The sequence below is a fragment of the Triplophysa rosa genome, linkage group LG15 (assembly GCF_024868665.1).
Source record: "Triplophysa rosa linkage group LG15, Trosa_1v2, whole genome shotgun sequence".
Lineage (NCBI taxonomy): Eukaryota > Metazoa > Chordata > Actinopteri > Cypriniformes > Nemacheilidae > Triplophysa > Triplophysa rosa.
In genome coordinates, this window is record NC_079904.1 from 6,924,072 (window position 1) to 6,947,518 (window position 23,447).

Sequence of the window (23,447 nt, forward strand, 5' to 3'; positions counted from 1 at the left end):
CCCTCAGGAAAGAGTGAAATTAGTATTATTACCGTTCCAAACTACCACGCGAGAGCGCGACCACGGCACAAAGAACCAAAGAATATATATGAATATTGGCCAGTTGACAGAATTAACTGCATAAACTGCAGAACCTGAGAGGGCCGCTGAAACACAACACGAAATAAAGAGGCAAACCACTAAACGCTGGAACAAAACAGAGCTGTTTGAGGAATCCAGCAGCAAGACATCTGGAAGACAACTGGACAATGAAATTTTATACAATGGTTACCACTAAACATGGCTCTCAAAAAAGAAAAATAAATATTAAGGTTAGAAATAAATTAGTCAGGAATGCTCTCTAAAGTGAAAAAAAACTTGTGATATTTTTCTACATGCGATATTTTTTCTTAATAAAAAATGAATCTATTCTTTTTTTCCTATGTAATAATGTATGTTTTTTCTACACTATCATAATGTATGTCTTGTTTCTATGTCATGATTTTATAATTAAGAGAAATAATAATTCAGATTGTATATTTAAGATAAAAAGAGGCAACCATTTTTTTGACACTGGACACACTAACACAGTCAGTTCTGTTTTATTTTAATGGTAAGAAACACTTATGAGACAAAAGGGTCAAAAACTGATAACCCATGAGGTTGTATGCAAATTTCAATAAAATGTTACTTTTAATTTTGGGCATGTAACTATTGTTTTCTTACCAAAAAATCCTGTTATAACTAACAGCATCTGCGGCATAAACATATAAGGTTAAAAACAATTACAGTTCACATTTTCATTCTGATCTTACAATCGTATTGTAGACTACATATTATTTGAAAAAAATTGGATACACCCGAGTGCAAGTCAAGTCATCAACATTTTTGGTGTTCTAAATTTAATCCTATCATAAAAAGAGGTCACTACAGTGGACAGCTATAGCATTAGCTTTTCAAACAAAAACAAAACATTCCCTTAAGAAAAAAACACAAAAAATCCCAACCTTGGCTTTCATAAATTCATGCATGGAAGGGTTAAATATGTAGAAATGAATAAAAATGAACTTTAAAAAATACAGCAACCTTCTACTTAAAGGGTTGTTTCTGCTTAATTAATTCCATCCTTCAATTACTATAAACAGAAATACATGAATAAAACAAATGCATAAAATGATTTTCTTCTCTTCAAAGGGCTTTTGCTATTTTTGTTGCAAGCAAGTCACTGGGGTTGTGTGTCACAGGCCTGGCCTACAGTACTCATTTCTATTTACAGAGTGACTCAGTACACTGATATATGACAGCTGGCATTCACAAAAGACAGGTTACATTTAATTAAGAACAGTTTGATTCATGATTTAAGAGCCTTTTAAATGGAGGGAAAAAAGACTCGGCCAATCTTTCTGTCATTCAGGAATCCGACCGCAATCCATTTATCATCTGAGGTCTCATTAAATCTGTAAATTTGAATGTTTCATCATTTTTTATTCAGCTCTGCTGTTCAGTTTGGCCAGCGACTGTCAAGATTTACCGAGTAGAGTTTGGTTTGCTGGTTCTTTGACCTTAGTAAATGTATTTGCTTTATTGTACAATAATTGCGGCATGAGATCTGCCACTAAGTGCTGAAGCGATTCATAAAAATATGGTTTTCCCCCACCCGGCATATTTTTTTGTAATTGTTCCCATATGGACCCAAATATACAAATACTGAAATGCAGACTTACAGGAAAATGCTTATGAATGTGAACAGTCAACGGTGTGCATGCTGCTCGAAACAGATCTGATCTGAAATCTCATTTTTTTTCAATTTCTTAATTATTTTTTTGTCACATATACATAACATCCTGATACTCCAAATGTGTTTTTCTCCAGAGATTCCCAAATTTCTTCCTGCATGCAGTTTTACACTTCAGATTATACCTAAAGTAATCTGTGAGAATGCATCAGTAGCATACAGAACACGTTCTTCTGAAGAAACGCATCCCTTCTGTAGACAGGCATGGTGCAGATTAGATCTAACACTATCATTATCAACCATGACTGTCTCCATAATTTACTCAGCGTGATGGCTCAGTCCCTCTGATGCAGTCCACTGATTTCCTGTGTAGATCTGGCTTGAATTAGGCTGTCTGCCTGAGCTTTCTCAATGTATGCTTGATGGTGCTGATCACTGAGAGCGTAGAGGGAAGGGAAGAGGAAATGGGGTCAGGGGGTGGATCGTATAGGATGGTGTGATCGGTACAACCCAGTAGAGGGCAGTACCAGACACTCACAAAGCTGGTGGATAAATTCAGTGCTGCATACCATCTACACAAATCCTAACCTTTTTTCCCAGGCTCTCTGTATATTGGAAATGAAAGCTATTTGGAATAACTGTATCAGGTATCACTCTATGTCAGAGAATAATATCCCAACAATCCAGATGAATTTGAGTGAGATGAGAGAGAGAGAGAGAGAGAGAGAGAGAGAGAGAGAGAGAGAGAGAGAGAGAGAGAGAGAGAGAGAGAGAGAGAGAGAGAGAGAAGAGAGAGAGAGTGAAAACAGTGAGAAGAAAACAATGGCTTTCCATATATATAGCTTGAGAGAAGTTCCGCAAAGAGCCACGTGCATGTTGTTATATTCTGAGGATGGTGCACTTGGCTAAAGATTAAATAGAATTTTAATGGAATTATAAACCTTTTAAGCCACACACTTTGAGTTAAAAATATACAAATATACCAATATGAAACAAAAATAGTGCGACTAACATACATTAGTCAAAATGGAAACACTATTCAATAAGTTACTTAGCATTAGCTAACATGAACTAACAGCATTTTGGTTAGTTGACAAATAAACGGTAAATGTGTCCAATGGCGTGACAGCAAAAATTTAGAAAAAAACTAACAATGAAGATGTCGCTTGTACCATTTTTTATTGTAAATATAAATAATAATAATAATAATACAAAATAATATATTATTAACAATTTGTTTTCCATATTTTGCTTTCACACCATACGTTCATTGATTTGTCAACTACCATTTATTTAAGAAATAGTTCACCCAAAGGTGACATCTCTGTCATCATTTACTCACCATTTTGTCATTTCAAACCTGTATGACTTTCTTTCTTTTGAAAAACAAAAAAGAAGATATTTCGAAGAATGTTGGTAACCAAAAACCGTTGGTCCCATTGACATCCATTGGTTGTGTGTCCATACAATAAAAGTCAATGGGGACCATTTGGTTTTTGGTTACCAACATTCTTCAAAATCTTTTTTTGTGTTCATGTAAATTTCAGTAATACATATGAAATATATATAAATATTTATATATGAAAAATATATGAAAAATAAAAGTCGTAATTGTTAACATTAGTTAATACACAATAAACTAGCATGAACAACTGTATTGGCATTAACTAATAGTATCAAAGACTAATAAATGCTGAAAAACTATATTGCCCATTGTTAGTTCATGTTAGCTAAAGCATTTAATAATAATAACAAATCCAACCTTATAAAGGGTCATCAAATTTTTCTACAATAGGTAAATAAAGATTATAAAGCTAATTTATTCAACGTCACACTGCCTCGAAAACATTTACATTTTACATATAGTCATTTAGCAGATGCTTTTATCCAAAGCGACTTACAGAGAGTTAAGGGAGCAATATAGCGATATGTCACACAGGAGCAATAATACAATAGGTGCTAATACCAAGTTACTAGTTTCAACAAAAGCCGAAACAATACCTGTTGAGAGAAAGAGAGAGGGTTAGTTTTTTTTTTTTCAAAACAGCCACTTCAGTTGGCACTGCTCAGTTGTGTGCTCAGCACACTGTAGGGTCCATCCATCCCACGACTAACAAAAAGAGGGGAAATTCAATATGAATAAATTGTGCCAGCTACTAGCATTGTTTGATTCACTAAAGTAATTATGAAAATAAGGTAACGGCATATGTGTCCTATTTGCATAGGGTGTGATTCTACATCTTGCAGGTTGGTTCTGGGTAATCATTTGTGAAGGATGCACTAGCCTACTGTGCTGGGACTGGAAAAATTCACCACACTGACCCAAGCACTTGAAACATGTCTTTAAAATGTCAAAAGAAGCTTTTTCATTAAAAATTTGTGATTAGACCTTTAGTCAGGGGCGGACTGACCAATAGGACATATTGTCAAAGTCCAGAACTGCGGCCATCTGGAGTATCGGAAATTTTCCCAGTGTGCCGCTAATGTATGGGGATGTAATGGACGTTCGGGCCGGACAGGCGGACGATATTAACGCGAAGGCACGTCACCCCTCCCCCCCCCCCCCCCGTCGACAGAAATGGTGGAGGGCTGATCCTATCAAACTCTCCTGCTCCCCCCCGGTCAACGAAAAAGGTGAAGGGCCAATGTGGGCCGAAAACTCCAGTGCCGTTTTTGCTTCCCAGTCCGCCCCTGCCTTTAGTTACTTTGCTTCGGTGACAAACATCAGACAATAAGCACAAATGCTTTAAGGTACCTGTTGCTATTCACGTGAAAAACATTGACCTATTTTCTGAATCTGAATGACAGACTAAAAATGAAAGAGAGAAGCAGAGGATGAGCTCAGAAACTCTAGAGAGCTCTTGTTTTTCATTGCATTCTGAATGTTGGCTACTAATACTGAAAGGTGTACAGAAGGCCAGGCCGCAATAGAGGTACATAGAAGGCCAGGCCACAATGAAAAGAAATGATCTGGTCCTGACAGAGCCTGTCAAAATCTCCACAGTCCTGCCAAGACTTCAAAACAAGGGCAATATAACAGATTAGGAATTGTAATTTGTCCTGAGGTTTTAATAGTCCAAATTATACACAACCTTCTTTTTATATCAATGTTTGTGCCTTTGTGGTCACTTTGAATCACTTCTCAGGCAACCATATGCTTTCAATTTCTCAAATGCTGCAGAAAGAGCTACTTGAATAAGTGTTTTTTTTACTTTCTAACTTTCAATCACACCCCATCGAGCTGTTTGACATTTACAAATGGTAGCTATTTTGACAGATTCATATTTTCTTGAGCTAGTGTGGAAAGGTTTGACAGATCAGTGGAATATAGAGGCCGAATGCACGATCATCAGATCCACAGAGAAAGGATCACTAGTACTTCTCGTTGAAATCTTACAGATACAAACATACACACACAAAACAAAAAAGCACACACTGTATGTACCACATTAGTATGTTACATTAGCGAAAACGCTTTAATGGCTTCAGCTATAACAAATCTGGGATGAGATGCTATTTCTGTTCAGGCAGGTTTGAATATGCAGATTCAATGGAAATTCTGCTACAGATAAGTCTGAGAAATTCAGCACTAAGTGGGTCATACTTCAATAACGGTGCCAACTTAAAACTTGCAAAACAAACTTTAGAAGAACAGTACAGGATCTAAAAGTCTGAGACCTTCAGTGAAAATGTTTCTATTTTGCTAACTTTTTTTTTAATTATCTGGATAACTTAAAGTTCCAATTTGTAATTTTGAAGGATCTATTGACAGAAACAACATCATATACTTAACTATGTCTTCAGAGGTGTATAAAGACCTTACATAATTAAGCGTTATGTTTCATTACTTTAGAATGAGCTATTTCTATCTACATACACCACAGGTCCCCTTACATGGAATTCGCCATTTTGTTTCTACAGTAGCCCTAAACGGACAAACTGCTCTACAGAGCGCGTTTCGTAAATACGTTATGTCCTTCAGCAAAGAAGCGAAAACTTGAAAACATCTTAGTTCAGTGTCAGCCACCATAGTGCTTTGAAAGGGAGGGGTGGAGTGAGGTTGCAATTCGCAACCTCACAGCTAGATGCCGCTAAAAGAAATTCTGAAGTTGACACAGTCTCAGAAACCTTATTTCTTTGGCCTCAAAACGTAAAGTTCTTTGCCAAGCCATACACACACATTCACAGACACACTCCTAAACTTCTATCAGGTAAAAAAAACTGGGGTGTTTTATAAAGGTCTCTCATAATTGAAGGTAGCAGGGCTGAAGTTATATCACAGCCATAACAGGCTGGCTCCCTTCCCAGAAAGCATTTCACCTACAGATCGACCATGGCAGTGTGTGTACAGAAGACATTCCAGATCCTGCTTTGCTCCATTATGTGTTTCATGGAAATCACATAAAACCCCCCTACAAAAACCATATGAGATTTCACTCAGTGTAGTGTACACAGAGTTGTTGGGAAACTTGAGGGATTCCACTGTGTTTACTAGACAACAACAGGGACCATTAGATTGGAATAGGCAACAAGCTGAAAGAACGTGTCAATAGTGATGATGTTCAAAACTGTGCCTTTCCAGAAAGAAAAACAAACTATTGACATGTCAGAACTGGAACACTAAGCAATACCCTTCCAATTACTCAAATGATTTCTGATCGCTGGCTAAATCATTTTAAGCTGGCTATCTGTTGGTTTGCTGGGTCACTGCGTGCAAACGCCATATATCAACACTCTCAGAACAGTGGAAAACACTGTTTTTCACATGCTTGCAGTTGAAGCCCATTTTGGAGAAAATGAAGCAAGCACCTACCTGTTCAAACTCTCTCACACTAGGTGTCTGAAGTACAGAGATCTTCTCGGTGTCATCATTAGGGGAATCTGTTGAAAATACAACCAACAGTTAGAGTCTCACAGGGAAAATGTATTTTATATATACTGTAGAGATCAGGGGGCAAATGGGATCAGAAGGTGTTGCATGCCAGACTCAAACCTGCCTCGCCCACATAGTCCCCACAGCTCAGCTTACTGCCATACCACAGTTCAAACAACAACAAAATGACTTCTAATAAAAACTACCGGGTAGAAGTCTGTGAAAGCCATTTAAAGTTTAATATTAGAAACTAACAACCCTAATAATATTATATGCACACACACACACACACACACGCACGCACGCACGCACGCACGCACGCACACACACACACACACACACATAGAACAATATAAAAAGTACACATACATGAGAGCACAACTGTGCCAAACCATTACAGAAAAAAGCTTCCAGGAACAGGGCTAAAATTATGTTTCTTTTTTTCTCAGCATGAGAGGAGAGGAGAGCCCCCACAGGGCATAATCACTGAAACACTGGCAAGGCCCAAACTTCTTGCAGTTCTTTAAACCCATGGCATGGCCTCATTAAAGCTTATTAAAGGATTTTTATTTAATATGTACCAGTGATGTGTACTGGAAGTGAGCCCGGAGGCATATTAGAGAAGCCTGCATACCAAACAGAGACATTTACCGTGCCAAAGAAATGCCAAACAGGCTCACAGTGAGATTTTGTTTTTAACTTAAACACAATTTGGCCATTAGCCTCGCGCTTTTATTAACAACACATAAGTATGCCCTGAATTAAACCTTTTTGTGTGTTTTCCTGCGGAGGAAGAAAGAAGGGAGGAGACGGGGACGGGGACAGTTTAACATCTGTGAAAAAGCTTTTTACAGATTTGTCTCAGAAAATAGGCAGTAGAACAAAGCAGCAGAGCTCAAAGCGATTCACCAAGAACAATTCACAAAAGGAGACTCAAGCAAGCTGTTCCAACTACTAAGGGGTTTATGGGTAAAGGACTTGCTTTAGAAATGGTTGAGCTGAATTTAAACCCATTCATTTAAACTGTAAGACAGTAAAGACTGCAGTGGTTTAACTAGGATAAGAGGTTTTATTTACAACATATATAAATACAGGAACTACAGAAAGCATAACTGTCTTTGGGCGCTAAACAAAAAAGCACATTAAAGGGATAGTTTGCGCAAAAATGAAAATTCTGTCATCATTTATTCAGTTGTTTTAATCCTGTATACATTTTATTGTTCCACTGAACAAAAAAATATATTTGGAAGAATGTTCTGAGTTCTGAGGCACAACTGACTTCCATAGTAGGAAATGAAACTACTATGGTAGCTAATGGTGCCCTAGAATGGTCTGGTTTGGTTTGGTGTATTATTCTAAATATCTTCTTTCGTGCTCACCAAAACAAAGAAATGTATACATTTACATTTGAAACAACATGAGGGTGAGTAAATGATGACAGAATTTTTTGGGGGGTTAAACTATCCCTGTATTTTGAATCTGTGGTCATATTGTAAGTTGTCGACTTCAAATGAAGCAGGTCCAATCAGAATTGAGGATCAGGACTATCCATTCTATACAGCAAATCATAAAACAGTTGCCTCCAGGCGTATGAGTACAATGCAAGTCAAACCAGTGGGACTATATACTTACCACTCATGTTGATCATGCTCTTAGGCCGGTTCGCCTTATGCCCATTACAGTGTCTGAAACAAACAATGTGTCATTGGTTATATAATCGTTTACCACCATAACATACAATAATAATCATCATAACCATAACACAATGAGAAAATAAAGAAACTTTGCCCCACTCTTGATACAAGACACCCTTTTCAGATTTCAGGGCTCGCTCAGTGTTGTTCCTCCACCCATTAATATTTAACCTCCAAAGCACTTTCTTATTGATCGGTGCCCACATGGTCTAAAACGCTGCTCAGATTGCAAATCATCAGCACAAATTGACACTAGGACATTTGAGAAAGACGAGCACTCATATTACGCATGAACTCACTGCTTGAGTGCTTGACTTACAGTATATATGCTCTATGTATCTAATTGTCTGTCTTATTTTATTTTATTTTAGTACAATACCACATTTATCACAAGACATCACATATTGTTGTCATGAGACAGCTAAGAATCAGCTGCGTGTTGCGCGCTCTAATGCCTCTAATAGAGTAATGCGGTAAGACGTTGCTTTCTCATGCTCACATGTCTAAAACACCACACAAAACTGACTGCGGTGCTGTTTTTAAATGAATAACTCACAAGTTCTGAGCGTGTGTGCAGAGAGAACACATGGATGTTAGTCTGGGAGAAAAAAACATTGCCTTATTACCATGGTTTGTTAAAAACAAAGCACCAATGAGTTCATGAAGGCATTTGCCCATTTCCTTTAGATAATGACTGCCTATCATGAACTCCTAACACTTGTCATTTAACTAGACTCAGACAATACTAATAACCATAATACAGGCCAGGCAGTTGTAACACAGATGGGGCCATCTGTCTTTTTCACTTTAATCTCACAGACAAAGGTGGTGAGAATGGGTCTAATTTACATGAGGCCTATCAATCCACTTAAAGATCACCAGAAGTCTCCAAATCGCCCAAAACATCTCACATTGCTTTAAAGCCCCACAGAGATAACTCCACCACGAGCTCGATGTGAGGGTCCAGCAGGCAAAAGCAACACAAACAGATGGTTTTTCACGCACAGATGACAGACTGCTGAGGGTGTCAACAACTTCACCGTGTCTGCAGGTTTGCTCCCACTAATTTAAGGGTGAGAATGTTCTGGGGGATGGGACATCAGATCAATTCAATTCCCAACATTCCCTGTTGTTTTTGTAAAGAGGCATGTTTGCAATGGGATATTCCATAATGAAGGGAAAAAAGGAAGTCCAACAAATTCATACGCCCAGAAAACCCCCGAGTCATGACCACCTGCTCTGGGTCACATCGGTGAGAAATCAAGACCCCTTCCACAGTGACAAATGGACACGTTGTCCACATGAGAATGTTATTTGAACAGTAGTATTACATAAACTTAGGGGCATAGTCTACAGTATTCACATTCCTTGCGTAAACAGCCAACCGTGTGCAGTTGCATTACAAGATCCAACTTGTTAGTATCTTGTTTACACTGAACCAACGCAGCAAATTCAGTTTTACTGTGAGTCGGGTAAACAGCACATTTACATATTTTGGAATTACTCTGAGCAGCTCTGATTCCTATTTGAACAACAAACACGTTCCAAAGTCAGGCCGTAACACAACATTCCTAAAACAAATTCCTCAAAAACAGACTGAGATATACGGTTGCAGCTCTGTCATAGGTAAATCCCTTACCTGCCACGATACAGAAATCCACTCATCTTCGCTCCATCCAAACCACGCCAAAGTTGAAAAAGAACAGACAGGAACAAACTATTCCTCAGCTCCTAAAGAGGGAAACATCCAGGCTCCTCTGCAGCTCTGATGTCAATCCAGTCTTTTAGCGAAAAACTCTTCATTTCCATAGACCAGGCTGGTCAGGAGTCCAACCAAACAAGCACTCACACATACACACACATACGCAGAGCCACTATTTTTCCCTAGACAGCAGGCAAGAGATGGTCATTTGACGTGGCAAGGCCAGACCAGGAGTCAGCGAAACAAGAGGTAAACAGCACAGAGGTGAGGGTACACGCACACTGAGCACCACTAACTTGCCATGAAAGGCTGATTTGTTCATGCACGCTCAAAGACAGGTTTCTCTGTGTATGGCGGTAGGTATGGGGAGGAGGGTGTGCGCGTGGTTTTCAACCGCTGCAACAGGGCCTTCCTGCCCAGGCATGAGGAGCATCCTTTAAGTTGCAAATGGGCTATTCGCCCCCAGCTGTTAGCGTCTAGCAGATAGCTGACACTGAGGGGCGGAGTCTCTGGGGACTCAGGTTTAGACAGGTCTCTAGATAAAAACAGGATTAGTCTTTCCACTGAGGATGAGAAACTTTTGCTAAGTTCAATAGCACAGACAGACTATGAAAAACAAAAAAATTAGCCTGACAGAAAACGCGTAACGCAGACATAACAGTACGCTTCTGTCTTGTTACATGATTGCTACATTCCTGCGTGTGTGTGACTAAATTCAAGGAGACTAGAATGGAAATAGCATGACATGTTTTCCAGTCAGGTGGGGAGAGGCTGGCGAGTTGCGCAACAATGGTTTAGTCAGAGAAATATTGACATAAATGTTCAAATACATGAATTCTCATAGAGGAAGTGAATGATAAAGCAAGATATTTGTGTCATCTACTTGAGCCTAGTTAAACCCCACAAAGCTGTTAAATGAAGCTCAGCAGTTCTGGCACTTTTTAGCACTTATGAGCTACTTTTTTCCTGCAGCCGGGTATAAGGAGAATAAGCAATGCCGACCAGGGTGTTCTGTGCCAGCCATGTTACATAATCACAATATCTTCCCTCGGTTACATTTACATTGGAAAACGCTGCTCACTGTTCATCATCGTCTGTTCATGGTCATCCACGTTTTATTCCGTATTAAGCCTGCTGTTATTCTTCGTGCGGGCCTGAGAAATACCACACTTTCCCCTTTAGGAATAGTCAGCATGTGACTGTATTTGAACTCGCCACAGCTCGACAGAATGATTTAAGATGCTCTGCGATTCGAGGTGTAAACACAACTACGATCTCTACGTACGGAAATCTAGAGGAACACTCACAGGCACACTAAAGTTAGCTATATCTTCAATAACTGAGCAAGAAGTAGTGTATCTAACCCAGGAGCTGCTGTGACCCTGTAATTACCATTGAGACTGCACCGTGTTCCCACCCTTCAATCTAAAACCCCTGTGTTTGAACAGCTGCCCGGGGCCAGCTGCCGGTGTATGACTGACGGAGAACCACAAGATTCTAGAACTAAACCACAAACAGTTTGTTTCATATCAGAAGCAGATTCTTCCATACTAGGGAACATTTTCCCTTAGAGATCAGGTGAAACTTCGTGACATCTGTGACATCACACAACCTCTATATTTACAGAGCGTGGTGCATAAACATATTAAGACTAAGCAAGCTCGTTATCTGCATAATGTATTTTTAAACATAAGACGGGTGGAATTCCACAACTATTATATACATTTCAAAAGGCTATGACCGCACATGTTATGGTTACGTTTACTGACTATTACATGGTGTGTGAGAGGACATGCCACGGTTATTATTATTTAATCATTTCATTGGTGGAATGGTTCACGCTTACATGTCTTATATACAGTGAATTTGTAGCAGTGACAGGAAACCTCTGGGTTTCCATCTGTGTAGAATAAATTCCAGGCAATCCCTTCACTGTTAACAGTCAGGCTGATTAGAAACAGGAAATATGTCCTTCATTCTATATGTGTGTGTGTGTGTGTGTGTGTGCGTGCGTGCGTGTGTGTGCGTGTGTGTGTGTGTTAATGGGAGGGAGGTGATGGGCTCCAGAATTACATTTTTACAATCTGTCAATGAAGTTGTGTAACTCTTACGATTCCTTGTTATGCATCCATCTGCAGCAGCAGAATTAAAAGCAGACAGAATATTATGTCAATTATTAAGTCATTACGAAGCGGATGCAACATTATGAAAGGAACGATCATTTTCAACATTCAAAACCCATCAAGCATTACAATTCTTCCAAGAAGTTAATGACCAGATAATATAGTAAAATGACTGCTCTCACATATTCTGTAGGATTTACCAGCTCTAGAAACTAAATGTTCTATTATGTTCACTACAGACAACAACAAAAAAATCTGTTCAGTGAAAACAATCCAAATTAGATAAAATTTTACAGGACCTCCACAAACATGATTTTTGATTTTTTTGTCGATCACTATTTTGACCGAACTTTATATTTAAATACACAAATTCCATCAATATTTGGCTACCTGCTCGCACTTACACATCATTTCCTCTAATGGTTCTCTCAAGCACTTGAAAAGTATCAGATGGTCATTTATGTGATTAATGAAAATCCACAATTGTCAAATAATATTTAACCCTGCACAAACCCTGTAGACCCCCTGAATAAAGCCAGACCTTCTGAACAGTGATAAGACCTGCTGGAACAAATCGTTGTTTAGGCTATATAAGAAATGTAAAGTAATTATAACATCAAAGTACATATCTATGTATATGCACATCTACCTTTAGGAAAATTAACCATGGTTTTATTATATTATTTAAGTACAAACCATGTTTCTCAAATTATTCCCATTTTGTTACAATACAATTAGACTCTTTGGGTTTTAAAGAAAAAAAATGAAAAGGCTTGTTTTAATTAAGCCATAACAAAGTACACATGGACAGGTGATCATTACCCTTTGCAGCATAGGCAGTCTTTTACTGGTCTGCATTTATATTCATGAAAATAAACGTAACAGTTATATTAACTGTTTCGAGACAGCACGTCACAAACAAAAATCTCTTAAATAGCATAAAAATAACACAGCAAAATGACGTATATTCATAGATTTCATTGAGGGCTGGCTCACAGAGACCTTTCATACCTCTCGACATCCCCGTTGTGTCGCTCATCATACGGTGCCCTGTCCATATTAGTCCAGTCTATTTCTCTTGCGCCTCCTTATAAATCCATATTATCGTGTGTGTGGTCCAAAACATCAAAATAAGGTAAAAACTGTGTCGTTATATTGTAGATGACAGAAAACGTGACTCATTGTTTCAGGATGCGCAGCAGTCATTGGTATAGAGTGAACGCACAACCCCCCGTGGTTCAATAAAACACTGCTGGCTGGGCAGCGCTCCGGTTATTGCACGCGCCAGGACAGGAGATGCTGCACGAGAGCGCGATACGATATATCAAACGAGTGCAAGCATCAAAGCAGTTAAGCATCAAAATATACACTACAAATCAAGTTTGCCGCCAATGTTTGCTTATATAACCAAACAGATCTCCCCATTGACTCCCATAGTAGGAAAAATTACTTTATCTTTTTTTTTGTTCTGTTGAACACATAAGACAGTTTGAAGAATGTAGGACAGCAAACAGTTCTGGGACACTTTTGACTACCATTGTACATGTCTATTATCTATTATAAGCATTCTTCCAAATATCTTTCTCGGTGTTCATCAGAACAAAGTCATTTATACAGATTTGTAACAACTCGAAGGTGAGTAAATGGCCGAATTTTCATTTCATATGTGCACTTTGACTTACTCACTCCAAAAAATATTACTATGTAGGGAGTAGATGTAACAACATCATTCGTGTTTAAATGCAGAAAAAAATCGTTGTTTCTATTTTATTGCCTGAGAGATTAATTTCTTAGAAATCCCATGCGCGCCGCGCCACTCATAATCAAACGTGACTACGAAAACTACATGACAATCGAGGCGCTTGTTCGTCAGTCAAACATAGGCTACTGGTCTCTCTCCCGTTTTGGCCTCGGGTCTCCCGTTTTTCATACCCGTCTCCCGTCACCCTCCCGTATATATCTCCCGTGAAACTGCCGTTTTCAGTTATTTCTCCCGTGAAACTCCCGTTTTCAGTTATTTCTTCCCTGAAACAACTCAAAACAAATGACAAACAACTCTGTAAGTAACCGAAACACCACTTGCGCTACCTTTATCACGTCACAGACAACCTGACTGTGTCTAAATAGGCTGCTTCTATTCCTGCTACATCCATTTAAAGTGTAACCATAAGAATCACATTAACAGGGAAGACGTTAAACGTTATTTTAGTTACACAACTGAAGGAACAGTATGATGTAATAAATATGGGGGTATTTATATTGAAAGAATAAGGAGAAAATGCGAGGAATGTATACAATGTGACAAGAAAATAACTTAACATAAGTCTCATTCACCAAAATCAGTTGTAAAGATGTGTTTGGGTTTGGATCATATCGGAATCTGACTATGATGTAAGCTTATTTTTCATGTTGATGGTATTTGAAACTCTTTCTAAAATAATTACACACTGTGGCATAACATGAGTCAGCTGAGCACTGAGAATTGAGATTTCAACATATTTTGCTTTCTTTTTTCTCTGATAAACGAGGAAACAATTTTCACTACTGGAGCAGCACTTGCATAATTATGTGTTAGTTACCAGTTAATTTACAAAACAAGCTCAACCTTCAGATTTTGCCCACAACAACATGGAAATAAACTAATTGTTGTCAAATGTTTTGGGGTCACGAAAAACACGTGGTACCTGCCACCCACGGCCTGTACCTTGCAGTGAGAGAGTGCAAGACTGATTGCTGATTTGAAGGCCATCTTGTGGCCAAGACTTGGTAAAGCAATGAAAACTGCTGCACAGGTCGTTGTCATCAATTCTGTTTTCTTTCTTACTCGTTTCAAATAACTATTTTAATTTTACAGCATTTATTTTCAGTATGAGGAAATTTAGGAGTGTCTTTTAGTTTTATGCAGTGTCTAAGTTTCCAGTTTACTTTATTTATATAGCACATATAAAATAGTCACAAGGTTGACCAAAGTGCTTTACTAAGAGTCTTAAAGGGATAGTTTACCCAAAAATGAAAATTCTGTCCCCATTTACTCCAAACCTGTATAAACTTCTTTGTTCTGCTAAACACAAAGGAAGATATTTGGAAGAATGTCAGTAACCAAACAGATCTCATCCCCCATTGACTCCCATATTTATTTTCCCTACTATGGCAGTAAATGGGGGATGAGAGCTGTTTGGTCAGGAATTTGGGGGAGGTACTGAATGAAATATGTAAAAGTGTTTTGTTTTTCCAATTCAGCGTCACTCAACAAGTAATGCTAATATTAAAATTTTCAAGTAAAAAAACATATACACTAAGAACATTTGGACTTTTTGAACCCACTACATGTGAAAACCCGCAGATAAAATCATTTTTTACTGTTTTCTACATAAAATCGTAATGTGAAAAAAACTCTGTGAAACATATACCCTTAACATGATTAATATTAATTGAATTATACCACGTCAAACATGGAAATCTTTGTAAAATTAATGTTTGAAATCAAACTTTGATGCCCGCTTTCTCAGAATTAGATTCTGAGACTTTAGCCTGGATTTTACATGCAAGGTCACAAATATGTAAAGCCGTACATTTATGACCATTGGGTGGGTGTCAGACTGGCCTGTCCCTACCCAGTCATCACTGTCTGTCCCTCTGCCATCCCCTGGTTTGTTTAGAGCTGTCATAATAGTCTGTGATTCGTCAGCCATTCCCCAGTGTGTTAATACTGCACTCTGCCCTCCATGTCCACAGCCTTCCATTTTTGCTTTTCTAATTATCGATCTGCTCGTTCTCATGGTGACCCTTGAGGGAAGAATCCATGTGGAGTCCAAATGGAGCCCAGAGTTGGCAGCAAGCGAACAAGACCAGCGCACGAAAAGGGGAAATGCACTAAATTCCACTGCGCTCCCCTCAGAGAAGCACAGCTTGAGCACAAGCTGCTGCTCCCTGCTCAAAAAAGCCTTAGTGCACAACAACGAACATAGGAAAGCTTTTTTTTTAAAGTGACTTCGCAAGAGTCAGCAACCTTGTCTGACATCAACACGCTAAAACTTAAATATGATCAATATCATACAGGCAAGACTAATGCTGAATATCAGCAAGGCTGCTATCATGGGCATAAGTAAAATGTGCTTATGTATGATTGGTATATTCATTTGTATAATCATTGCATTACCTTAGCTTTTGAGTAAGAAAACATTTTCTAAAAAAAAACCTTGAAAATGACAATTGGATTTACATTCGATTTACATTGTTTCCGAAAACAAGACATAAAAATGTCAAATGCATAAATCTTTTGAAAAGGTATTTCAAACATTGCGGTTTAATATTTCATTAATTCAAAAGGTGATGGAATGTTGTTCATTAAATGCAAACAGATGGTTACAAGGCTTTCCCTTAATGTAAGAGATGGATGTGAATCAAGATGTCATGCTCACCTGTGGTGTGCAGGGCCCCTCGCTTTTAATAAATGCCAACATAAAAAGACCAACAAACTGAGTTTTACATACTTTATGAGCCAAATGATTTACAAGCCTCACTGGATACATTCTTGAGAAAATCTACAATTTATACTCGGGCCCTTATAAAGAGCTAGTCGTATATAAATATACATTTGATTAATGAAGTTAAACAAAGCCTAATAGTAACTCGAAAAGTCACGTAATGCCTTGGAAATTTAAAACAGGCTCCAGATGTACTGGATATGAGTTGATCAATAAACAGTAATTTGGTACAATATACAGTTACAGACGTAAAGAATGTTATGTTCTCAATTAGTGTAAGTGACTGTGAGAACCACATAGTTCTCTACATCTGCAACACAACGCAGCTTTTAAAATCCCATCAATCCCTGTTCTCTAATCGAAGCCGGCAGGCCGATGTTCCAACAGTGACCCGTACACGATTTTGTTTGCTCATCTGCGTTCATGCAACTTTTTTATTTCAAGGATCCCCAAATATGATGAACCTTTTGCGAGGGACCCCCTTTCTAAAATACAAATCTATGTTTTGTATAAAGAAGCATTTAAACTGTTTGACATATATTAGGTGTGATATTATAAAGATAACATATTGTTTTTAGAAATTAAACTGTAATAATCTTCAGTAGAATTTACAACTTTTGCTGTCTTATGTCTTGTCTCAAAAAAAAAAATCTGGGCAACATTCTGGTGGCCCCCTGGGGGCGTCTCCGGACCCCAGTTTGAAAACCTCTGAGCTAGAGAATATTAAGCCCTGTATATCTAGTAAAACCCCTAAAGTACTAATAATTTGCGTTTAGCAATTTTGAGTTTCACTGAGAAATACATCATGTTACAGGAGTAACTTTTGTTGTGAACGGCAATTCAAACCGAGTTCTAAAAGAGCGGTGGGAGAAAATCAGCCCCACCTCGTCTTAATCAAAATAAAACCAAACATTTATAGATGGCTATCAAGTCGGTGTATTTTTACAGCGGCTATTAATGTGTTTAAAGCTTTTATTTAATAAAGCTCATCGGATATCTATGTATCACAACCCTACTTTATAAACTAAATGGACAATTGAGCCAAATAAACTATTAACTTTGCTGTTCTACACTTGCTTCTCTCTCCTTCTTTCTGTGTGTGTGCATGTGCTTTTTTGCATGCACATGTCAGCGTGTGTGCCAGCAGAGCAAATTAAAGGCAGACTTTCCGTGGCAGGCGTCATCTCCAAATTGCACATTTGGTGGGGAATTTGACCTGGCTCGAGATGTGACAATAATATTCATTTCAGCATGTACCCCTCCGCCCCCTCCCCATTTACACAGAGCTCACAAAACACAGAAGAGATCATTTCTGAAATAGAAGATAGAGAGAGAATCCTTTCTCCCAGATATGATGGATTGTGGTTGTAATGAGTGGATTACTTCCTCTCTGTAAAGTTAAAAGAATAGACTCTACGGTGTAATATGAAACAAACTGTTACTTATGATGAAAGGGGGATTCTTAAAAGCTCTTGACCTGTTCTTTTGATGCTCAAGGGTTACCTCGTACCTCCATTGCTTTTGTCTTCATAACTTTAATTCTACGCAGTTTAGGTTTGGGACTGCGCAGCGTTAGGTGTCACAGCACTGATGAATGGCTTCCTTAAGTGGGACCTTTGATGAAGAACCGATCGTACGTTCGAATTAACCTTTAAACATCTTAAATTATTCTCCCCAGAAATTACCTTTCTTCTAAAACCCAGTTGGCTGGCGGAAATTGCACGACGAAACCTATTTGCATTGTCCTGCGGTTTTAACAGGCGCTCTGGGGATTGTGGTGCACGGTGGACGTTGACCTTTGCGTTTGACTCGGGCGCCGTCGTCGCAGCGCTGCTTCCTCTCCATCAGGCCGGCGCCGCTGGGACTTCTGTCATCTCTGCCATGCTGGCAAGAGTAATGGAAGCAGGAAGTTATCCAGCTCAAATTAGTGATAGTTTAAACACCAAGGTCAGCCTAAACGGCCTATTCCACACTCCTTGAATATATCAACAAACGGGTGACAAGTGTGAGGCCTCAGATCCCGTCTGCTCATAAGGGGAAATTTGCATTTGATCTTTTTTGAAAAACGCTCGGTTATCTTCCATTGTGAGAATTCGTAAGTGAATAATTTATTTTAAACAGTCACTGTTATTGATGTCAAAGTGAAGTATGATAGATTAGGCTTTCCTAAGGAAGGCTTAAACGAATCAAAGAACATAAAAATAAATCAATGAGATTTCCTTTAAATAAACGTCCACTGAAAGTGATAGTTCACCCAAAAAATAAAAAAATTGTCATCATTACTCACCCTATATAACCTTGTCACTTCAAACCTGTACAGTATGACTTACATTCTTCCGCAGAACCCAAAAGAAGATATTTTGAAAAAAGCAGCGGCACCCATTAACTTCTATTGTATAGACACAAAACCAATGCATGTCAATGGGTGCCGCCACTGTTCGGTTAACAACACTCTTCAAAATATGTTCTTTTGTGTTTTGTGAAAGAAAGAAAGTCATACAGGTTTGAAATGAAAAGACGGTGAGTAAACGATGAGAGAATTCTTATTTTTGAGTGAACAATCACTTTTAAAAAATGGATTAATACGTTTATAGAATGAAACAATTGTTGAATTAAAACCTTTTTTTAAGTCTGCCATTCTTTCCATCAGATAACAATAAGACTTTATTTTTAAGATAATTATTTATTATCCACGTGTCTTGGTTTTAAATCTATTAAGTAAATTAAGATGCTACAGATTCTCGTAGCTCATGCCTGCTGTTATTCATTGACCCCTTTAGGGTCACCTAATGGTTAATTGTATTCCATTAGAACATTTTTTTAAGCAAAACCCAAACCACATACCAGGTCAGACAGATTTGTGCTCTGAAGTAATTTGGCGAGAGAGAAAGATGTTTTGGTCTGCGTTTCTTCTCCATCTTCACTCCAGAACGGAGAGAGCTGAAAGCTGTCACCAGGCTAGGCCAGGGCTCACATGTGTTTTGCTGCGAGCCATGTAAACCCAAACCCCAATCCACTTCTCTGTTGCCCCATTTATAAATAAAAGTCTTTTAACAGAGCATATTTGAAATACTTTAGCTGTTGTGGGAATATAGACGTGACTTTTCGTGATGGGTGAAGCTGAAATTGATTACGTGGCGATGATGAGGAGCAATGTGATGAAGATTTTGTTACAGCGATAGGAGATGAAAATACATACAGTATTTATCCAAGGAGATGTCTGAATTGCCAGTTAATGTCCCTTCGAAGATATGTTGCATAATAATTAGCATTTCTTGTTAAAATGCACATATTTATAGACATAGTGAAAGTGTAGCAAAATAGAAAGCTGTGTGGTTGCCACAGGGAGTTACTCTCTTGTTTGCATTTTTAGAAATACTAGAGAACATTGTGCCAGTATGACTTTTCTTAATTATTCTTAATAATATGGCAGCATATAGGGTCATATACATGCCTTAAAGGGATTGATCGCCCAAAAATTGGTGGACATTTTCCATTAGTTACTCCCTTATGTTATTCCAAACCTGTGTGATTTTATTTCTTCTGCAGAACAAAAGAAACATTTTTTCCCCCCATTGACTTCGATTGTGTGGACACAAAACCACTGAGACATTTATCGAAATATCTTCTTTTGTGTTCCAAAGACAGAGTCAAATAGAGTTTTTTCCCAAATCCATCTTATTTTTTCCCAAATTAATTTTTTTCAATTTCTTTTTTTCTGGATTCCGTGTTTTCCGTTCTTTACTGTACAATAGTAAGTAATATATTTGCCCACATAAAAAATACTATAAGTAAACTATATAAACGATATTAAAAAACAGTGGATACTTTGAACCATACAAGGAAAAAATATAATGTACTTAACATGTTAATAAAGCAGTTCATTTTATTTTGTTTTCAGGTCTACTTAACTTTAAGTACTATTTTTAATAAAGTAATATTTTTTTAATAAGTACTATTTTCATAATTTTACTAGCACATTACCTTCCATTTACTAAAGTAAATAATGTACTAAGTGGTCGAATTATAAAAATTAAGGGGCATGGTGTGGTGAAATGTTGGTGATATAACTTTCAAGTTCAAGACAAATGAGAAAAAAAAACACTAACCCTCTCTCTTTCTCTCAACAGGTATTGGTCTGGCTTTTGCTGAAACTAGTAACTTTGTATTATCACCTATTGTATTATTGCTCCTGTATGACATATCGCTTATTGCTCCCTAAACTCTCTGTAAGTCGCTTGGGATAAAAGCGTCTGCTAAATGACTAAATGTAAATGTAAACGTTAACCGGACTTTTATTTTGACGGGTCGCTGCAAAGGTTGTTTGACAGTAGCTTTAATGCAGTTGAGAGCTCCACACGAGCATTACTCTGCAGTACACGCAATCTACCACTTTTAATACAGACATGCAAAACAAGCAGATTATTTAAACAGCATCTGAATAATTCTAACGTTATTCATAGCACAATTAGCATTTTGTTAGCTGTTCAGCGCTACTTTCTGTTTAAGAAGTAATACATTTGCCAGATTCCGTGCCATTCTGTGTTATACAGCAAATTCCATTTTTACGCCTGGATTCCGCAACTCCGTCTGCATTTTCCGCATCGTGGAAATCACAGGGCCCTAGTCAAGCAGGTTCTGAACAACATGAGAGTGAATAAATGATGACAGATTTTATTTTTAGTGAACTAATGTTATCCCTTTAACTTTAAATGGTTTTATTGATGATGGTTAAAGAAGACCCAATCAGCACAGACATTTTTGCTCATTGCATTTATTATCATTACTCTTTCCATTTTAACACATTCTTTACACTTTGTGAAAATCAATCATGTTAATCTTATATTATTTGTGTTTACATGTCAGCGTTTTGTTAGGCACAAGCGTATCTGAAAGTAAACTGACATAAGGGCATATCAGCGAGACACATACATTTAAAATGTCAATCAAGCCATCAGGAAGGTCAAAGTTCAGTGTAAGTTTTGTCACTAAGATGACCGCATGCTCCTGTAGGTGCACGCAGCAGGTGGATTGTGGTCTGTAAAGACCACAGTAAAGTCTGCAAAACAGAAACACATTTGATTCAGCGTCAGAATGTGTTAAGCACAATGCCATCACAGTGTGAACTGTGTACACTGTAAACAGCTGTGCCATATTTTACAAAATGCAAGTAACATTTACTAGTTTTCTGCAAACCCCAACTCAAAAATTCACATTTATAAACTTGTTGTGGCCACATGTTATTAGCCAATAGCCAGAGGGCTCACATGGAAGGCGGTGTATTTGTTACAGAGCAAAGGAAAAATGACTGGTAGGGAAATCTTAAGATTCAAGAATAATGTAGAGAAAAGGTCACAGGAAATAACAAAAGTATACAGACATATGCACACACAAGCATACTCCAAACCATCTCCAGCTTATCATACATAAAGTTCATACATACATTCCCTGACACGCACACACACACACTCGTGCAGACTCTTCCCCCCATGCTCACTTCGACTGTCTCCTCTGTAATAGGGTCCAGATGTGCTGCTGAAGGGGGTGAGGTGTTTGTATGTCATCTGCGCGGGCGGCTGCGCGTACACCCATCCAAAGGGGATGCTGTCAGACCTGATGGAGGGGCCCAGGCCTGAGGTGATGGGGCTGGGGGTGGGGCAAGCGGGTCACAGCCTACACACATCTGGAAGCACTTCGGGTCAGCAGGGCCTGGCTGCATGAAAGGTGAGACGCTTCGACCTGACCTGAGCAGCACAGCATGGAGAGCATGCAACGCTCGGGATGGAGAGCAAGACTCGGGCACTAGAATACTCACTCATAAGTCATGTAAGAAATCAATACTTGTATACGTAAATAGGTATATAAAAGTAGGCTGGTTTAAATATGAATCTGGATAGCATGTTGCATAGGTTTGGCTGAGAATGCAGATAAGAATAAAGAACAATTCATCCCCTGACTTAATTTTTGACAAAACTGTTGGAAGTCATCTCTATATCTAGCACTTTTCACGTCATCTTTTAATTTCTACCTGAAAGTGGGTGTGGCTACAGTACAAACCAGACATAACAGAATATCTTATATTTATCTGACAGTTTTCTAATGTGCACTGTATTGCAGCTTTCGGTAATGCATCGAATACAGTATGTATTTTGGCTGTATGGTTCCATAAAGAACCTTAAACGTGATCCGCAGAACCTTTCTGTTGCATGACTATGAAAATGTAAGAAAGATATGGGTTTTTTTGAAAACTTTTGACTTAAAGGATCTTTGAAGAGCTAAAAATGGTTATCCTAAGGCATCACCGTGAAGAATCCCTTTTTAACCTTTATGTTTAAGAGTTCAGTCCCGTCAAATGTTGGTTATTTATTTGACCCATAATTACATATGCAAAATGAGGTCTTCTACAAATGTAGATCTTCTTTTGTCTATTTTAGTCTTTTTTAAATTCAGTTGGTTGGTGGAATAATTTCAAATTTGGGACTTTTTGTTTTTTCTACATACAGGGATACAAACCATACACTAGCTTTCTATGCCTTGCTCTCTAAAATACCCCTAACTATTGGAAAATTGGATTCATTTTCCAGATTTCTAAACCACGTAATTCTAATCTGTATTACTTGTCTTGGATCAAAGAAATACATGGGAAAATGCTGCTGTGTGGATTTACCTTTTGTTAAAAAAATAATAATGCAGTAATAATGTAAAATAACTATAAATAAAGATGTATTTATTAATGGAAAGATTTACTCTGACAAAAAGTTGTTAAAGTAAATATAACATTTCCTAGCATGTGGATTCAATCCAAAATCCCATTCTTTTATTTCGTCTCAATGAGAAGCGCCAGACTGAAAATG

The 23,447-nt window shown here is 38.1% G+C and overlaps 1 protein-coding gene across 2 annotated transcripts in view; it reads right to left on the reverse strand.

Annotated features, from left to right (window-relative positions):
- Window positions 1–13,311, reverse strand: part of pde4dip (phosphodiesterase 4D interacting protein) — a 59,773-nt gene extending 46,462 nt beyond the window's left edge. Inside the window, exons 1-3 of one of the 2 annotated variants that reach the window (XM_057352445.1) lie at window positions 13,118–13,311; window positions 8,220–8,272; window positions 6,528–6,595 (exon numbers count right to left, since the gene is read on the reverse strand). In XM_057352445.1, the coding sequence (XP_057208428.1) occupies window positions 6,528–6,595; window positions 8,220–8,272; window positions 13,118–13,164 (168 nt within the window). In that variant the 5' untranslated portion in view covers window positions 13,165–13,311. Of the gene's footprint in view, window positions 1–6,527; window positions 6,596–8,219; window positions 8,273–9,920; window positions 10,353–13,117 lie in introns of those variants that run through there. The other variant, XM_057352446.1, reaches the window with a different exon arrangement.
- Window positions 13,312–23,447: the final 10,136 nt, after the last annotated feature.